This window comes from Salmo salar, chromosome 24 (assembly GCF_965601325.2).
Source record: "Salmo salar chromosome 24, fSalSal1, whole genome shotgun sequence".
Classification (NCBI taxonomy): domain Eukaryota; kingdom Metazoa; phylum Chordata; class Actinopteri; order Salmoniformes; family Salmonidae; genus Salmo; species Salmo salar.
In genome coordinates, this window is record NC_138314.1 from 19,010,001 (window position 1) to 19,028,172 (window position 18,172).

Below are 18,172 nucleotides of genomic sequence, written 5' to 3' on the forward strand. Positions count from 1 at the left end.
AAACTCTGATACACACAAACTCTGATACACACAAACTCTGATACACACAAACTCTGATACACACAAACTCTGATACACACAAACTCTGATACACACAAACTCTGATACACACAAATTCTGATACACACAAACTCTGATACACACAAACTCTGATAAACACAAACTCTGATACACACAAACTCTGATACACACAAACTCTGATACACACAAACTCTGATACACACAAACTCTGATACACACACATCCATGTACACACAAATGATCTCAATTACTCTAAAATAAATCATGCTAATCTGGCCTCCTGAGAGTGCTGCCCTACCAAAGGTGAAACCCATTAGTGGCCAGACAAATGGGAAGCTGCTTTCCCCTCTCCCTGTCCCAGTAACACAGCGCCTGGTCCCAGCCACTCATGGAGAGTTTGGCCATTTTCAGTGCTATGAGCCCCCTTCCAAACCCCATGTTTACCCCCCTCCCTAAATCCCCCTGTCATTCACCCACATTAGTCCATTTGCAGTCCATTCCCATTTCCTGTCAAAACATTTCTCTGCTGAGCTCCGTTTCCGACTTCCCCCTCTGTGCGCTCTCTCTAAGAAAACAACATATGCTTGTTCTGAGTGTTAGGGTTCAAGCCACGACACCCAACCCAACGCAGCCCAACGCAGCCAAAGGTGACAGCACAATCCAGCCATCTAATCTGCCACTCATGGTTCACTTCCTGTCTGTATTTGAGTTGTGGGTCTTCCTGGTTCACATGAGACCACATCACCAAAACCACGTACATCACAAAATGAATTCTGACTCCTGACTCTGAATAATGTTCTCTCTCTGTGTTTCTTACAAGCAGTACCTGTCAGTGAGTATTTGATAATCCAGACAGTGGCACCCTCTCCCTCTGTCTGTCTGACATTCTCCTCCTCTCATTGCCTCCTGGGAGGAGATGTCCCCCACTCCTGTGCCAGCTGCTCAGACTGGCCCAGCCTGTGGTGTTGTGTGCAGTGGAGCTGCTGGGCCCTGTCTCTGTCTCCACTCACTGCCAGTCCCCTGTCTGAAGGGCTCCTGACAGAGGTCTGGAGGGACTGGACACTACCAGCCACCAGGGAGACGAGGCGCCTGTGACAGGGAAGTGAAGGGACTGGAGGGATTGTGTGTGTGTGTGTGTGTGTGTGTGTGTGTGTGTGTGTGTGTGTGTGTGTGTGTGTGTGTGTGTGTGTGTGTGTGTGTGTGTGTGTGTGTGTGTGTGTGTGTGTGTGTGTGTGTGTGTGTGTGTGTGTGTGTGTGTGTGTGTGTGTGTTACAGATGTGTAGCTGTTATAATGAGAACGAATAGGATCAGCATGTAGGTAGATTGTGCCTCTAGCTATAGCTGGCTCAGTGAGTGCCTGTGGGGGCTTTATGATTTGGCTAGAAGACATGACACGCTACCAGAGGTAGGGGAGATGAGCCTGTATGGACGGCTTGTCATGCCATTGATCTGTGTAATTCAGATGCAGGATTCCTCCTCCTTCCCCTAAAATCAGGGCTCTCTGGGACAAATAAAAAATGGGTCTCGGAAGGAAAGGGTGTCCAGATTACACAGGGGTAGTGGTGGGGTTGGAGGTGGTGGTGGTCTTGGTGGTTGAGGTGGTGGAGGTGGAGGTAGTGGTGGTGGAGGAGGTCTTGGTGGTCGAGGTGGTGGAGGTGGAGGTGGTGGTGGAGGTGGTGGTGGTGGTGGTGGTGGAGGTGGTGGTGGTGGAGGTGGTGGAGGTGGTGGAGGTGCAGGTGGTGAAATTCTTGGTGGTGGAGGTGGTGGAGGTGGAGGAGGTGGTGGAGGTAGTGGTGGTAGAAGGGGCCAATAGGTCTGTTAACTAGGATTTCCACTCTGACATGCACTGCTGCTGGAGACCATGTCATCCTACTCTGAGCTCCACGGCTAAAGGAGTTACAGATTCTGTGATCGTGAGAAACAATCTCTAAAACTGACACTGTTCACATCTCCAATATGATGAGGTAACAGGGCCATTTGGCTTCTACTAGGCATCTGGGAGAGGTGAGGAATTCGACCCCCTGACACAGTCAAAAATGGTTGCTGTTTCCATTTTTTTGGCCAGTTGTTTAATGTTCCTTTCCAAAAGCTCTGCTCCCTGCATGTTCCCGGGGGCTCTGCTGAGAGGGGCGGGTGATGTTCCCCTCCATTAAAATTACAGTGAGAGGCTAAGAGGCAAGCTCGCACAGGGAGCAGGGACCTGCCAACACAGATGTACAGGAGCTCAGAACGCCACAGAGGCAACACACAGAGGCAGCACACAGAGGCAGCACACAGAGGCAGCACACAGAGGCAGCACACAGAGGCAGCACACAGAGGCAGCACACAGAGGCAGCACAACTAACACACAGATATATCTTACATTTAGGGGAAAAGAGAGAGAGAAAGGGAGAGAAGGAAGGAAAGAAGGGAGAGACAGGCTGACAAACAGACAGACAGACAGACAGACAGACAGACAGACAGACAGACAGACAGACAGACAGACAGACAGACAGACAGACAGACAGACAGACAGACAGACAGACAGACAGACAGACAGACAGACAGACAGACAGACAGACAGACAGACAGACAGACAGACAGACAGACAGACAGACAGACAAGCAGAAACAGACAGAAAATAAGATCCAGACAGATTGTCAAACAGTCCCTTAGAGATGTGGTTGTTGAAGATTCAGACAGATTGTCAAACAGTCCCTGACATGCTGACCACACTGCTCGCATCGCAAGATATATTTACACATACATGTTATTCAGTCATTGCACCCGCACTGCTCGTGCGCGTCAACGAGTGTCTGCGTTGCCAGGCGTTAAAATAGAAGTTGCTTCTATTTGTGACGCAGATCGCGCTGCAAGTCCTGCCTCTCCCATCTCCTCATTGGCTTTTAGAAGCATATACCCACATGCCATCTCCTCATTGATTATACCCACGTGGGTGATTGAAAGATGAACTGAGCGGTTATGGTAATGCACCTTATTATGAAAGTTAGTTGCCAATCTCCATATAAAGTCCAAAGAAAAAAAAGCCTGGTAGGAGAAGAGATGACTAGAAACAATTCTGTTGACCGTTTTTATGTGTGGATTAACTGTCGGAGTAGAGGACCTTGTTCATTTCAGGTAAAATAACAACTCAATGTTTATATCCCAGGACAAATTAGCTAGCAACTGCAAGCTAGCTAGCTAAATTGCCATAAATGTTTAACGCTTTCGAACTGTCCCCAAATTAATATAATTGGTTCAGAGTTTGTTTTGATATTGCAACCTGCGTATCGTGATCGCATTTGGTGTGGGGGGGACAAAATAATTTTGCGCACGATGGCGCGCACGGAAGCACATGCGGAAGCACACGCGCGTCCGGTTTGGGCATGGTGTTAGAGATGTGGTTGTTGAAGAAAGGCATTCAGATACAAATTAACAAATGATATCTGAATGCTATATTGTCAAACTGTCCAGAGGAATCCGTGTCGATTCCAACAGATAACACGCGCAAAACATTCACTGAAATAATCCTCATCCAAATGAAGACATTAGAAATTGACCCAAATGATTTTCTGGAAGTAAAAGCAATTTAGTGTATATTGATTTAAAAGCAACCGTGTGCACACTTTCATTCGCTGCTATGTGACGGCCAGATAAAACAACCAAATGCGCACATAACTAGAATCAGGAGTAGAAGATCAATACGGCCCATAATACAAGATGAAGAGCAATGGATTCCTCTTAGGGTCAACTATTTGAAGTCTTCGCAAGGGAGCTCTAATCACATTTTTAAAAGTGGGCTTGACCACAACCATTACTGCTGCCTATAATAAGTATTTTTGATCATTTAACACATAGGAAAGGATTTATCTGGTCTAATTGATGAGGGAAAAAAACTTGCTGAGGAGGATTTTGTATGTTCTCATTGACAGAAAGGAAAACAAATGTATCTCTCCCTTGCATCCAGTCTTTGTGAAATGGCTTGTCGTTTTGAAAGGGGGAAGGGAAAAGCGATATTGACAAAATTGGAAAATTCCCATTGATTATTCCTCTTTCCTCAGAGTGCTGGCTTGTTAAAAAAGACCCCTCCTGAAAACACGATCAATTAGTGAGATAGTGCATGCCATTGATCCCCTCTCCGGACTCTCTCCTCCCCTGCCTCCCCTTTCCTCCCTTACGATGGATCTTTCATGCTTTCCTTATGAACATCTATTGATTCCAACCTCCTAGCCAAATGTAAAACCACGCTCATACACTCCAACCCTGCCCCCTCCCATTAACCAATCCAAACGTCCCAATCCTACAAACACTAGCACTAATACTGACTGTCTGTCTCTGTTGTAAAGCACGCTCCTCTATAAACACAGAGGCTAGCACTCATATAGTTCTCTAAAGGTCAGGGGTCATCTGGCAGTAATGCCACTGTTAACTGACCTGTCTGTCTCTGAGTAGAGGGTAGAGTAGAACTCCTTAGGTTGGAGGAGGGAGGGACACACACAGGGATGTGTTCTGGTATATGTAAGTTAGACAGCCACTGAGAAAATATCAAAGCCAGACAATGCAAAAGCTGTGACAGCATGGCCTGTAAAAAAACCCGGAACATATCAGAGAATGGAGTATGGAGTTCTATGCTACAGCCATACAGTCAGTTCTCTTTGAAACAGATCATTTAATCACAAGAGAGTCATTCAGCAACAAGGCACGTGTGAACGTAATCCACAATTTGAAATTGGCAAAACAGAGGAATCAATCAGTCAATTAATCAATCAAAGATAATTTACATCTTCAAAACAAAGAGGTCCCCCTCAATTGCATAAGATAGTCAGTGAGTGAGTGACATATTCAACAATGACAAGACTAGTAAACGCTGCAAGCAGTATGACCTGATCGGTGCTTTATATGAATAGGAGTAAGGGGTAAGGGTGTCTTAAAGAGTCATCTCCCCATTCTGACTAACCCCCAACACCTCCAAGCCCCCTCCCCCCACCACTCCTCCATCCCTCCCTATGGATCAGCTGTGATCTCCTCTCTCCCCTTTCACTCAAATCAGGATTAGGGAGAAGGAGGGAGTGGAGCAGCAGGAGGGGATTGGGGGGGGGGGGGGACAATATGGAAAGGAGATTAGAAAATAGGGGGTTTGGGCCGTTTGGGGAATTGCAAACTCCCTTGTACTTGGGTAGGTGTCCTAATGACACTGTGCCTAATTATCACAAAATTTGATGGGCTAGGAGGAGGGGGAGAGAGAGGGATGAGGGAACACGAGGCAGAGGAAGAGAAAGGAAGTGAAAGAAAGGAAGTGAAAAAAAGATAGAAAGAGTGTGGTAGAAACACTGGTATAAGCATGAGAATCCAAGAGGGTCCCAAAGAGAAAGAGTAAGCGAGAGAGAGAGAGAGAGAGAAAGAGAGAGAGAGAGAGAGAGAGAGAGAGAGAGAGAGAGAGAGAGAGAGAGAAAGGAGAGCTAGAGAATCACAGAGATTTAGAGAGAGGGAAAGGGAGAGAAATTGAAAAAAAGAGATGAGAGCGATTCAGCGGCAGTAAGGGTGGCAGTAGGGCGGGTGGCAGTAGGGCGGGTGGCAGTAGGGCGGGTGGCAGTAGGGCGGGTGGCAGTAGGGCGGGTGGGCCCCAGCACGCTGCATGTTAATTGGAGAACAGGTGTTGGGGCTGAGAGCAGGAGGATGATTACTGCACCCTCAGAAACAACCCACACCCCCACCCACACCCACATACACACACACACACAAATAATTTAGGCCCCAAGCAGTGACAGGGGTAAAAGTCAGGCAATGGGTCACATACACACAATTGCACATGCATCCATACACTATAAATGCATAAATAAATAAACATCTGTGCACATGCATGCACAAACACACACAAACAGAAACATACATGAATTTATGTACACACAAACAATGTACATATGGGCATATTCACACAGACGCATTCTCCCTCTCTCACACATACACACATACAAACCCACAAGAAATACATTTGGGATTTCTGCAAGGACACAGTGCAACAAATTCCAACAGCTTATCCCAAATTACATAGCTGCTAATAGGCTGCTCCCCAAGGAGAGGGATCCATGAGCCTGTCAAGAGGGAAAAGCTCCTATCAGGTCTGGATGGGCACAGTGTGATTAGGTCAACGATCCCATTTAAAACCATCCTCACAGCACCACCATCAGCCTGCACAGGCTCACACACTGATACAGATCCTGCAATTCACAAGCCCCCTGCACTACTTATGAACAATCTTTGGAGAGGTTTAACCATGGAAGATGGAGGAAAAGGATAGTTGGGAAAGTAATGCACTAAATGAGAAAAACAGCTGCTCCTAGGGATTCTGGGAAAATCCAAAAGACAACAGCCCAATTTTTCCGTTATATGAAAACTATCTTCAGCAGAGATCCTCTGAGACACACTGTCAACAGCCAGCCAGCTTGAACAGAGGAGAAAAAGAGAGAGAGAAATCTTTGACATGTATGAAGTGAGCGTATTTTAGGATGGAGGGAGGGAGGGAGGGAGGGAGGGAGGGAGGGAGGGAGGGAGGGAGGGGGGAGGGAGGGAGGGAGGGAGGGAGGGAGGGAGGGAGGGAGGGAGGGAGGGAGGGAGGGGAGTGAGTGAGGGGAAGGAAGGTGCGATGAAGGTTGAAGAGATGACATCACAGAAAAACTATTGTACATAGGTCTGCTTAAGAGCATTCATCACAATGGTTAACTCCATGCAGACCCTGTGTGACTTCCAAAATCCCTGGGACGTGGAAGCCCTCACACATGCCGATTAAGGTAACGCTCTGTCTCCCTAAAGCCTGATGACTGGCTGTCAGTTGGGGAGGCTGCAGACAAGACATATGTGTGAACCCTCACATTGCATGATAGACCCTAACTCTTCATGATTCTGACAGGAATGTTTTTTATTTATACAGTATATATGGCAGGAGTTTAGGACTGTGTACAGAGGTTTTTTTTTTTGTAGGACAGTGTGGACTAAGTACAAGGGGCGGTCACAGTGTTCTGTGTGCTGACCACCAGAGCAAAGGAGGCAGACAGACAGACAGACAGAGTGTACAGTATCTGCATGTGTTAGCAGCACAGTCACTAACAAACACAGATGCTTACATTAGCAGTGACAGGTATACTGCAGAGACGCTAACTATCACAGACGCATGCCTCAGTGTCATAAACACTCACAGGGTGGGTGCACTCCATTAACCCATTACAGTCTAAGCCAGTCTAAGCCCTGTCTAAGCCGGGGGAGGGGAGGGGGGGGGGGGGGGGGGTTCTACTAAGCTATATGGAATTGTTTTAAGAAGGTCATACCAAGGATCATTTTGCTATTTGATTTTGAATTTTAAGACCCCTTGAAATATAAAAAAAAATGTATTTGGCCTTACTTCTATTAGCCCATACAAATGCATTGAATAAGAGATTAACTACATGGAACAACAGATAGTCTCCCAGCAAAAAGGATGTTTGTTCTGAAGTGTCTGTCCTATATCCAAGATATATATTTTTTACATGTATTTAACCCCTTATTTTTGGCACTAAACAGTCTCCATATATACTTCCACTAATGTTTTCAACTGGTACCGCGGGACCCTCAGACGAGTCTTGTGAGGCAAAACAACCAACATGTACTTGTTCATGAGAGTCTCACCCTTCCACAGAGGGGTCATATTACTGTGTAGCCCAAACTGTTCGGATGTTATAGACAGAAGTTGGCAGTTCGGCTGTACCGACTACAGACGAGTCCCAAGACGCTTGTGGGGGATTGAGATGCATCCAATGCAAAAAAAAACATATCTCTAGCTTAAACTGACATATTTATTGTTTACCCCTTTTTCGTTATATTCAATTGGTAGTTACAGTCTTGTCCCATCGCTGCAACTCCCGTACAGAGGTCGAGAGCCATGCGTCCTCCGAAACATGACCCTGCCAAGCCGCACTGCTTCTCAACACACTGCTCACTTAACACGGAAGCCAGCCACACCAATGTGTCGGAGGAAACACCATCCAACTAGTGACCGTGTCAGCATGCATGTGCCTGGCCCACCACAGGAGTCGCTAGAGCATGATGGGACAAGGATATCCTGGACAGCCAAACCCTCCCCTAACCCAGACGATGCTTGGCCAATTATGCGTCTCCCAGTCGCGGCCTGCTGTGACACCGCCCGGGATCGAACCCGGATCTGTAGTGACACCTCTAGCATTGAGATGCAGTGCCTTAGACCGCTGCACCACTCGGGGGCCTCTAAACATATATTTTTTAATGGGAATGTTTTATTATGCTAATTAGATTTCCGCGGGGGCGTGGACATCGACTCCAGGGGGTTAAAGGCATCTGGCACAGCAACACAGACCTAGAGGGTGAGCTCCCAAATACACACACACACCACAACAAAACACACATGGACTGTACACACTTGCACACATATTTAACATGCAGACATGTATGCACCTCGCCATCACCCTTACACATCCACACCCTGCCCTCTCTCCCGTTGCCCCCACTAACCATTCCTCTCCCACTAGGCCCTCTGTCTTTACTGGCCATAAAAACAACAGCTTATTTGTGAGATCTCATCACATGGATCTGGATCTCTGCCCTCACTTCCACCATGCAGTGTATCTCTCTCTCTCTCTCTCTCTCTCTCTCTCTCTCTCTCTCTCTCTCTCTCTCTCTCTCTCTCTGAGTAAATGTTAATGTGCATCCATGAATTTATGTTTGTGTGAGTAGTGAGTATTTCTGCATCTGAGTATGTCTGGAGGGGGAGACAGTGGAACACAGGCTCAGTTGGGGTGTTTGACGTTGTCAGGGTTGTGTGAGCGGGTGACAGGTGCTGTTACCTGTCAATGATGACCGGGTCAGAGGGCGTCTCGTTGCGGTTTCCACAGCTTTTCTTCTCACAACAGCGACTGTGTTCCAAAAGAACAACCAGAAAACACAACAACACAGTGAGTGAAACAAACCAGCATGACAGGACTGATCTTTCCTCTGGCCCGTCCACCGTTCCAGACTGCACTGATCCAGGGAAACAAAAAGGGCCAAAGGAGAGGAGGGGAGAAAGAGACAAAAGAATAAAAGAAACGGGAGAAAAGGTACAACAACGGACCATACAAACAGGGAGACATTATTCAGAAGTGAAAAGCCAGCCTGGCAATCTGTCACATTGATTTCGAAATCAAACTCAACCCCCACCCCAATCACACACAGACAAACACATCAACACACACACACACACACACACACACACACACACACACACACACACACACACACACACAGCATCCTACAATTCGTCAGCAGTCCTGTCTGTGGAGCCTGCTGGTCCCCCGGCCCCCCCTCCAAGTCCCCTCCGCTGCATAACAAAAAGTGCCCCCACCCCTAACCATCTGCCACTCCTACACCTCGCTTCACCCCTCTCGTGTCCCAGCTTGGCCCTGCCCCCCTCTGCCCCCCCCCTCCGCCCCCCTGTCAGATGGCCTCACTCCCCAGCTGTGACGCTTGCCCTCTGCCTCCCCGGCTCTGTTATTAGCCAGCTGTGAGTCACATTCGGGCATCTGCTGGCTAAACAATGGCAAAGCCCACTCAGTCTTAGCCCCTCTTCCCCTGCCAAACCCCCCTCTCCTTCCCCCTCCTGCCCTCAAACCCTGGGTCACTGCCCCACTTCCCCAGCACTCACTTGCTCTCTCCCTCTGTCCCTCTCTTCCTACCTCCATACCTCCAAAAACACAGCATGCATAGTGAGGAAGCCCAGTCTTACTAAAGCACCATATCGGCAGCCCTCTTCTTTCACCCTGACCCATTGCTGCCACACTGTCTGCCATCTACCCTCGGTTAGAAACTAAAGCTTTCAGAAATCAGAGAAACTACTCGAATTCTTATGTTTCAACAGGGTTCCATTGTGGACCATTGTCCATGTAAAACGTAAGGGGCTGGGGTGGTGATGGGGGTTGGGGGGGTTAATTATACCCTGAACATGTTTCAGTGGAGGTTCAAGGAAGTCTGGCCCCTGTAGCTCCCCCTGTCCGTGAGGGATGCTCCAGAGAGAAACAGGAGCTGGTGGGGGACTCGGGGGCTACAGGAGAAGGCAGCAGGGGGCTCACACTGTAACAAGCCTGAAGACAGACAGGCTATACTTTCACTTCAACCCCAGTCTTATTTTCAAATGGCATACCACATCAAGACAAAACAAAGAGACATGGGTGATGGATATTTTGAAGAAAATGATTTCCTCCATCTGTTAGGTGTGTGTGTGTGTGTGTGTGTGTGTGTGTGTGTGTGTGTGTGTGTGTGTGTGTGTGTGTGTGTGTGTGTGTGTGTGTGTGTGTGTGTGTGTGTGTGTGTGTGTGTGTGTGTGTGTGTGTGCGTGTGCGTGTGCGTGTGTGTGTGTGTGTGTGCGGCTCACCTGCACATAACCTCGTGAGTGAGCAGAACACGGCACATTTCAGGATTCTTGTTCTGTCCCTCATATGCTATGGGCTGAGAGAGAGAGAGCGAGTGATGGGGGAATTAGATTTCATGTGCAATCAATCAAGCTGCAATCAGGAGTTCCACAGCAGGCTAAATCCAGTCAAGGCAAACAGGGCTCCTTACCTGTTTAGTGACTGAGTCAATAAGTCGTGCATAAAGATCCTGTTCTGTACGAACCCCTGCACACAGACACACACACAATCAGTAAAGGAAACTAAAATAGACTCATCTCACAACGACAACCTAATCCTGAAGGCATGGGATATGAGTGTTTTAGACGGGACATTTATTTGATTCCCAGAATAGCCATTCCCTGGGTCATCCATACAGGTCAGATGAGGAGCAGTGGAGGGCTTTAGGAGCTCTGGGATCTGACAGAGAGCCTCCCAGCATGCTTTTAGAAAACACCTGAACCTTTGGTCTCTGGGTGCTTCAAAACTACTGGTTTTACTTCCTTGAAAGCTGCCGTCGATGTAATGAATTGCGTCTGAAGAGCAGCACGTTTTATCAGAGGGATTTTATTATGAAGCCTATGCAGAATATTTCTTTTAAAACGGCTTCCTTTCATCAAAGTCTCAATCTGGAGGCCTTTGATATGGCTTGGGGGAAGGGGAAGGGAAAGGGAGGGTGTAGAGGCAGGCGTGTGTGTACAGTGTACAGTGTACAGTGTATGTGTATGAGTGTGTATGGTGGGGGTCTTTCTGGTACATGTCTTTTATCTCCTCTCCCATGGGTGCCACGGCGATGGCAGAGGAGGGGCAGTGGAGGCTAATGGGAACCAGAAATCCCTTTGCATATCCCTTATCTGATGTTGTAACACCCTGTGGGGCACTGTGTACCTTGTTTCCCTGTTTATGGGCAAGGAAGCAGCTCTACACACAACTAAAACTGGGGCTCAAAGAATTCAGAAATTGGATGAGTGGATAGATATTTAGAAGAAGGGTGAGGTGGGATGAGAGGCAGAGGAAGTGGCAGGGAGAAGACCACTGGGAGAGAGAGAGGGGGTTCAAATGGGCTTTTTCCTCTCATATTTGGAACGCATGAGAAGTGGTTATGTCCATATCATGTCCATTCCATGACCATACCCTTAAGATGCGGAATAGTGTTTGGTCAGTGGTCCGGCTCAGGACAACCTGTTCCTCCTCCCACTCTGAAGTGGTCAGACACTAAAATGTCTCTGGGACAAAGAATCAAGAGACATGAAACCACACAGAACATCAATACCCGAGTGGCCACGTTCTCACGCTGACATGAATGGGACATGCTGCTATCTGATGCTATGGCTGATGATTTGAAGGTGTACTCACCATTGCTGTAGAGGAGCTGTATCTTGTAGTGCGTGCCGTTGTTGGTCTTTTCTCCCGTCTGCTCCTTGGAATGAGACGACAAACAGACAAACAGACAAACAGACAAACGCACAGATGCAGTCATGCAGTTATAGCACCGGTGAGGGCACAGTTAAGCACAGTTAAGTACATCTGGACATCACTAAGCACAGTTAAGCAGAGTCAGGCTCCTCTAATCCTGCACTTCATCCTTCCCTGGGAGTGGTGTGGGGATCCCAGGGTTGTAGGCTCAAACCCCCAGATGGGACCCTGCACTGGGCTCCAGAGCTGGGTGCTTAACCTTGAGTTAGCTCCTCTTTTTAGAAGTTGAACTGCAGCACATCTGACGTGAAATCCTAAAGCCGTGGGATCTGTATGATCAAATAAAATAGAGTGTACCCATTATCATGTATGCTACGCGACAGTGAACGTGCGCACATGCTCGCGTGTGTGTGCGTGTATGTGTGCATGTGCGCAATGTGCCTGTCTGTGTGCGTACGCCTACTCTGGATATTCCAGTGAGTGGAAACGACTGTAGTGCTGCGAGAGTGAGCAGCAGTCGACCTTGACAGAGAAACTTCCCTTCCTCCATCCTTCTTCCCCCATCCTTTCTTCCCCCTGGCTCTACACCACCCTCTTTCATTTTATCCCTCTCTTTCTTTCCCTTTCCAGTCTCTTGCTAACTGGTCTCAAAGGAATCCTCTCTGGTCCAATAACCCAGGGAGCCGTCATCTCTGAGCAAAAAGAGAGGAAGACAGAGCTAGGGAGAAAGTAAGCGATAAGAGAGTAAGGAAAGAAATGAACATATTAAGAGAGATGAGCGAAGGTAAGAAAGAGAGAAAGGTACAGTATACAGTAGAGAATGGAACATAATGTTTAGTAAATATTCACAGAGGAACATTTATATCCCCGTATCACCTTTCTACCTCTGAATAACAACAAAACCAGACGCCAGGTTAAACATGCAGAAAATGAACTCCGACGGAGCCGTCATATCATTCTGCCTTGACCTGGCTGTGTGTGTGGCGCTAGGGGAAACACTGACAGCCCTCAGCCCTGGCATTACCACCGACACTCTCTCTCTCTCTCTGTCTGTAAAACAAAACCGTGTTTGAACTTCCGTTGACAGGACAGTGCTCTCTTTTCTCTCTCTCGAGGGGAGAGCTGTTACTAGTTCGGACCACAAGCCTCATACTCCCAGCTCGAGTTTAACCACAAGGCAAAACCATCCATCAACACTGGGCATAAGGCTTCCACCATGCAGTGTACCCCTCCCCTGCCCTGTCTCTCTCTGTCTGTCTCTCTTGTTCTCTCTCTCTCTCTCCTTTTCTTTCTCTCTTTCTCTCTCTCCCTCTCTCTCCCTCTCAATCTGACTGCCACTCTGCACCTCTTCCTCTCCTTCTTTTGACCCAATGTCTGACCTGAGGAATGTACTTCTCCCCCCGCCGCAGTATTTAGGATGTGGGGGTGGGAGGAAAAGAGACATTGATGATTTGGTCACGGTAAAACTTAACAGAGGCGAGCGTAATTTGCATTTTTACAAGTAGTGATGTCCCACTAATGAGTAAGGCTGTTAATTAGTCATTAGGTATTATTTTTCAATCGCTCACCATCAGCTCAGCTCATTGGGAGTGAGGCTTGTAACATGGAGCTGTCAGCTGTTCAATAAGCTCAGCTTTATAGGGGACGTGGAAGGTCAAGTTAAACGCCTGTACACTACAGGTTGCATAGAAATGTCCTGCTCTGGGTTGTGTAAATGTGTAAATGTGGTCAGCTTACAGTTTTGCTGCATTTGCTGTAATAGCCAGAGAAATCTTCATTATATTTCTATAGTAAGAGCTACCACCTTTTCTTCACTCTCTCTTGTAAACTTATGGAAACTAACTTGAGACTTGCGATTTGATTTCAATAATAGCGAACACAGAGGACATGCATGATAAAGAGAAATCCATGGAGAAATATGCACAAATATACTCACACAATCAACCAACTGAAACAAACAAACACACACACCTTGTCCTGTTCTACAAAGTCCACGAAGGAAGTCCTCTCCACCTCTACAGGCTGTCCGTGTCTGTCATAGAGTGCCAGGACAAAGTGGAAGAAGTTGGACTTGCGCAGGTTAGAGGGGGGCTGCTTCTCAAAGTGGGCCCTGGAGAGAGCTACACCACTGTGGAGAGGAGAGGAGAGGAGAGGAGAGGAGAGGAGAGGAGAGGAGAGGAGAGGAGAGGAGAGGAGAGGAGAGGAGAGGAGAGGAGAGAGGGAGAGGAGAGGAGAGGAGAGGAGAGGAGAGGAGAGGAGAGGAGAGGAGAGGAGAGGAGAAATTCACATACACTACATCACAATCCTCAGTCACACATAGCAAACACTCTTAAAATCTAATCAAAATCACATTTCATTGGTCACGTACACGTGTGAGCAGATGTTATTGTGGGTGTAGCAAAATGCTTGTGTTTCTAGCTCCAACAGTGCGGTAATATCTAACAAGTAATATCTAACAATTTCACGACATATACCCAATACACACAAATCTAAGTAAAGGAATGGAATTAAGAATATATAAATATATGGATGAGCAATGTCAGAGCGACATAGACTAAGATACAGTAGAATAGTATAGAATACAGAATATACATATGAGATGCGTAATCAAAATATGTCAACATTATTAAAGTGACTAGTGTTCTATTCATTAAAGAGGCACAGTGATTTCAAGTGCATATATATAGGCAGCATCCTCTAATGTGCTAGTGATGGCACATTACAACTCCAATCACTGTTTATTAAGGTAAACTGTATAGACTGCAACAGAATCATTTATTTCTAGATTCAACATTGCAACATGAATTAGTCAGGAATGGCAATATGGAGGAATTTTTTTGGGAAAAATACTCACCGAACAAACAATGTGGGAAAACCATTAAAGGAATTATAGACTATTTGATTTAAATGCTTCATTAAGATTGTAAGAATAAAGATCTTATATATCCTAACTGTATGATGCAATCATCTTATGCTTAATTTTCACAAACGGTCATTTGGATTATTTGTTAGCGACAATTCAAGAATCGCATTGGGTTCAGAGACTAACTTTCTATGCATGACCTACCTAGGAAATCGCGAATTATCGATGGTGGAATGAAATCAAAATGTTGACATGTACCAAAAAATAGCATGAAGTGCTCGCAGTGTTTATGTAATTAATGGGTGGGTCAAAGTTTGACTTGCTCCAAGCGTGAAGACCTAGAGCTTAATTAACAATGATTGTTTATTGATGCTTCGCCTCTTACACTGGGTGAGATAAAGGCTGTGTTTTTTTCGACGCTGCAAAATATGAAGAAGTTTAAAACGTTTTTCTTATAGGTCTACTGTGAAAGTTATTTTGGCACTCATGCTGATCATCCTTGACCTTCGAAAAGTGAAAGGAGAAAAGGTCCAAAGTCAGACATAAATTAAAATGTACTTTTGATAGGATAATTGTGTCTAGCTTACATGTATCCATTATTTTATCGCTGCATAATTTAGGATTGGAAGAATGACGGAAAATTCACATTTTCCTCTGCTATCTGGTGAGTATTATGAAAAGGTGATATTCATGATGTGACCAATTGAAAGGGGTTTCAATCAACAAATGTGTTTCGGTTGCATAAAATACATGTAAAATAGGAAAAGACATTGATGGGAATAACGCTCGTTTGAAACATCAGCCAAAACCTTATTTAATCGAATACACCAAATTACGGAGGTTTTCAATTTACTACAAAAGTTTGTTCTGTTGCCAAAAATGTGTTTATTTAGGCAAATACACCTTTGAAAGTAATGTTAAGCTACCTTGTATGCATACTTACTTTTTGCATGTTCTCCTTTGAAAAGAAGGCTACATCATTTATACCAAGGCTATCATAACAGCCTGTAGATGTAGCCTACTGGAGTATTTTAACATTAAGAATACACAAAAGTTCATTTTAAACCAGTATGAAAAACACTGTCAAAGTTTTGAAAAACTTTTGAATAAGATAATGGTAGACTAATTGATTTTGGCGGAAATAAATGATAATACGAATAGGAATTTGTCTACTGATTAATATTTCAGTAGACAGGCCAACATCATTTTGTTATTATTATCATTATTATTGTTATTGTTATTATGATTAGGCCTATTATTGTTATTTCTGGGCTATTATCATCAACTTAAATCGTCATGATTGGCTATAGGCCTAATATATGGGGATAAGAGAATTTCTGGATGGAGATATAAAATCTTTAGTAGATAATTCAACATGGATAAAATAACAGATTCCAACCGTCAAAAGCCTTTCATGCGCGTCCTATAAGCCTACAAACCAATACCCAGGAGGTGGAATCCTCACTAAATTAACATTATTCCGGCCCGTGCGGTCACTTTCATGACAGAATGCGTTTGTTTTATTGTTGTGTTTTGTTGTATCCCTTTCATGCTGCTTGTGACACTGCCACCACTCGCTATTGACAGCGCGCACCCCGGACAATCAGGACTCAGCATACAGAAAGCCAGGGATGCTTGAGATTCATTTTTCTACACAATTGTCAACTTTACGCCCGGGGCCACTTACTCCCAAAGACAACCTGTTGCTTTTTCGTTTCATCTCATGTCTGGATAAGTTTAGGGTAAATGAGTATCACACAAGAGCCATGAGGATAATCATCAACAATACTTTATATTTGACTGCTTTGCACCACAGGTCACTTTTATAGGCTAGTCTATAGGCTATGTTACGCTGATCTGTGCGCCATCTGGTAGGCTATTTGTCATTTATCTTTATCATTGTTTCCCGAGCATAGTATGCTTTATGATATAGAAATTGTTAAAACCATGTGCATAATACATTGACTCCTCTTGCATGCTTAAAGAAGTCGAACCTAATCATTCATTAAAGCAATTTCTTATACGTGCGTTATACTGTTTTACGTTGTTCTTAGTTTGCCAATACGAAAGAGTCGTGTATTTCGTCAAAATACCACAGGACATGAAGGTATACTGTACCTTTGCGCTGCTACGTTAGCATCCACAACACCGACATTACGCACCCAGGACCGGACCGGATCCATCTCTTCTCCCAGAGTTCTTTCTTTTAATCCGCTGACGTCTCTTATCAGATGCTCCTGGATCCCGTACATTTAATACACAAATCCAATGGTGTTCTTTTCAGAGTAAACGAGAGAGCAATATCACTTTGGCAAAATAGAACTGGGAGGTACGTTCCAGGACGCTGTTATCGAGCACTTGGATGATGATTGAGGCTTCAGAGCTGTCCAGGGGAAATAACAGGCTACTGCGTGTCCACTATTCTGTCTTCAAACGTGCTCTTGAAGGAAAACAAGCAATAGATGTATTTTCCGGTGGACTGCAATCATTGTCCACAAACAGGGGATATGTAACGTCAAATGTCGGTTCGACCATAAACAAGGGTCACCTGTTTGGTGGACACGCGCGCACTCCTGGACAGTCTCGTACACACCGTAGTCTATTCCACAGATATGCATGCACACACACTTCCACACGACAGCTCTAAAATCAGGTGGCAAAATCTTTCTCAAACAAAGTAGCAGAGACCTTTTTCGCTTTGAATGTATTGGCTAAAGAGCTGGCAATAACGCTCCACTTCACTGTCCTGAAGCATGTATGAGTTCCTCTGTCGGGATAGGGGCTGGAGGAGGGGCTACACTGCCATATGGGGGACCGATTGTTGAAATGGATGCTCTCATTGGTGTAAAATGTCTCCGTTAGTTGGACTTTTTGAGCATCCAGCTAGCCAAATAGCTCTCTTGTCTCTTCAAACTTTTCTCTGGTGAAGTCCTACCGAAGTGTGCTTCAGATCTCAGATGAAAGTGCCATAATATGAACAAAAATTAAGGCTAATAACATTTTTTTTTTTTTTATCCTTTCATTTTAACTTTTAAACATTTGGTCACATATTCAGACAACAGACCTTTATTATTTTCAGCAGAAAGAGTGGATTTTTTTTTATAGACTATCGAACTAGGCTACATTGTGTTAATGATTCAATTATGTTATTATTCTATGTTGAAATCACAAATGGAAGTTTCAGTGAACACAAAACCTTTTATTCAGCCTATAGTGCAGTGACATCAATCACCTGTTTATAATATTGGCCTATTCATTCGTCTACTTAATAAATTATTATTATTCGATTTCTTGTTTATTATCTCTTTGTAATCTCTTAGTGCTGCGTACAATTACCGCTGCAGGGAACAACCCCAAATAAATAACACATTTTATTTGAATAAAGGCCCACTGCTGCCATATTTGTCCCAGACATATGCATGAAAAGCCTGCAAAAAGTCAGCTAGGCCTTCATGTTGCAGCAAAG

General features: G+C 45.3%; 1 protein-coding gene across 3 annotated transcripts in view; it reads right to left on the minus strand.

The window, feature by feature from the left end:
• LOC106585261 (transcription factor COE2) overlaps positions 1-17,510 on the minus strand; it is a 37,432-nt gene extending 19,922 nt beyond the window's left edge. Inside the window, exons 1-6 of one of the 3 annotated variants that reach the window (XM_014171292.3) lie at positions 16,825-17,510; positions 13,815-13,971; positions 11,784-11,847; positions 10,600-10,655; positions 10,412-10,485; positions 8,850-8,918 (exon numbers count right to left, since the gene is read on the minus strand). In XM_014171292.3, the coding sequence (XP_014026767.1) occupies positions 8,850-8,918; positions 10,412-10,485; positions 10,600-10,655; positions 11,784-11,847; positions 13,815-13,971; positions 16,825-16,958 (554 nt within the window). In that variant the 5' untranslated portion in view covers positions 16,959-17,510. The remainder of the gene's footprint in view (positions 1-8,849; positions 8,919-10,411; positions 10,486-10,599; positions 10,656-11,783; positions 11,848-13,814; positions 13,972-16,824) is intronic. The other 2 variants (XM_014171293.3, XM_014171291.3) reach the window with 2 other exon arrangements.
• Between the last annotated feature and the right edge of the window lie 662 nt (positions 17,511-18,172).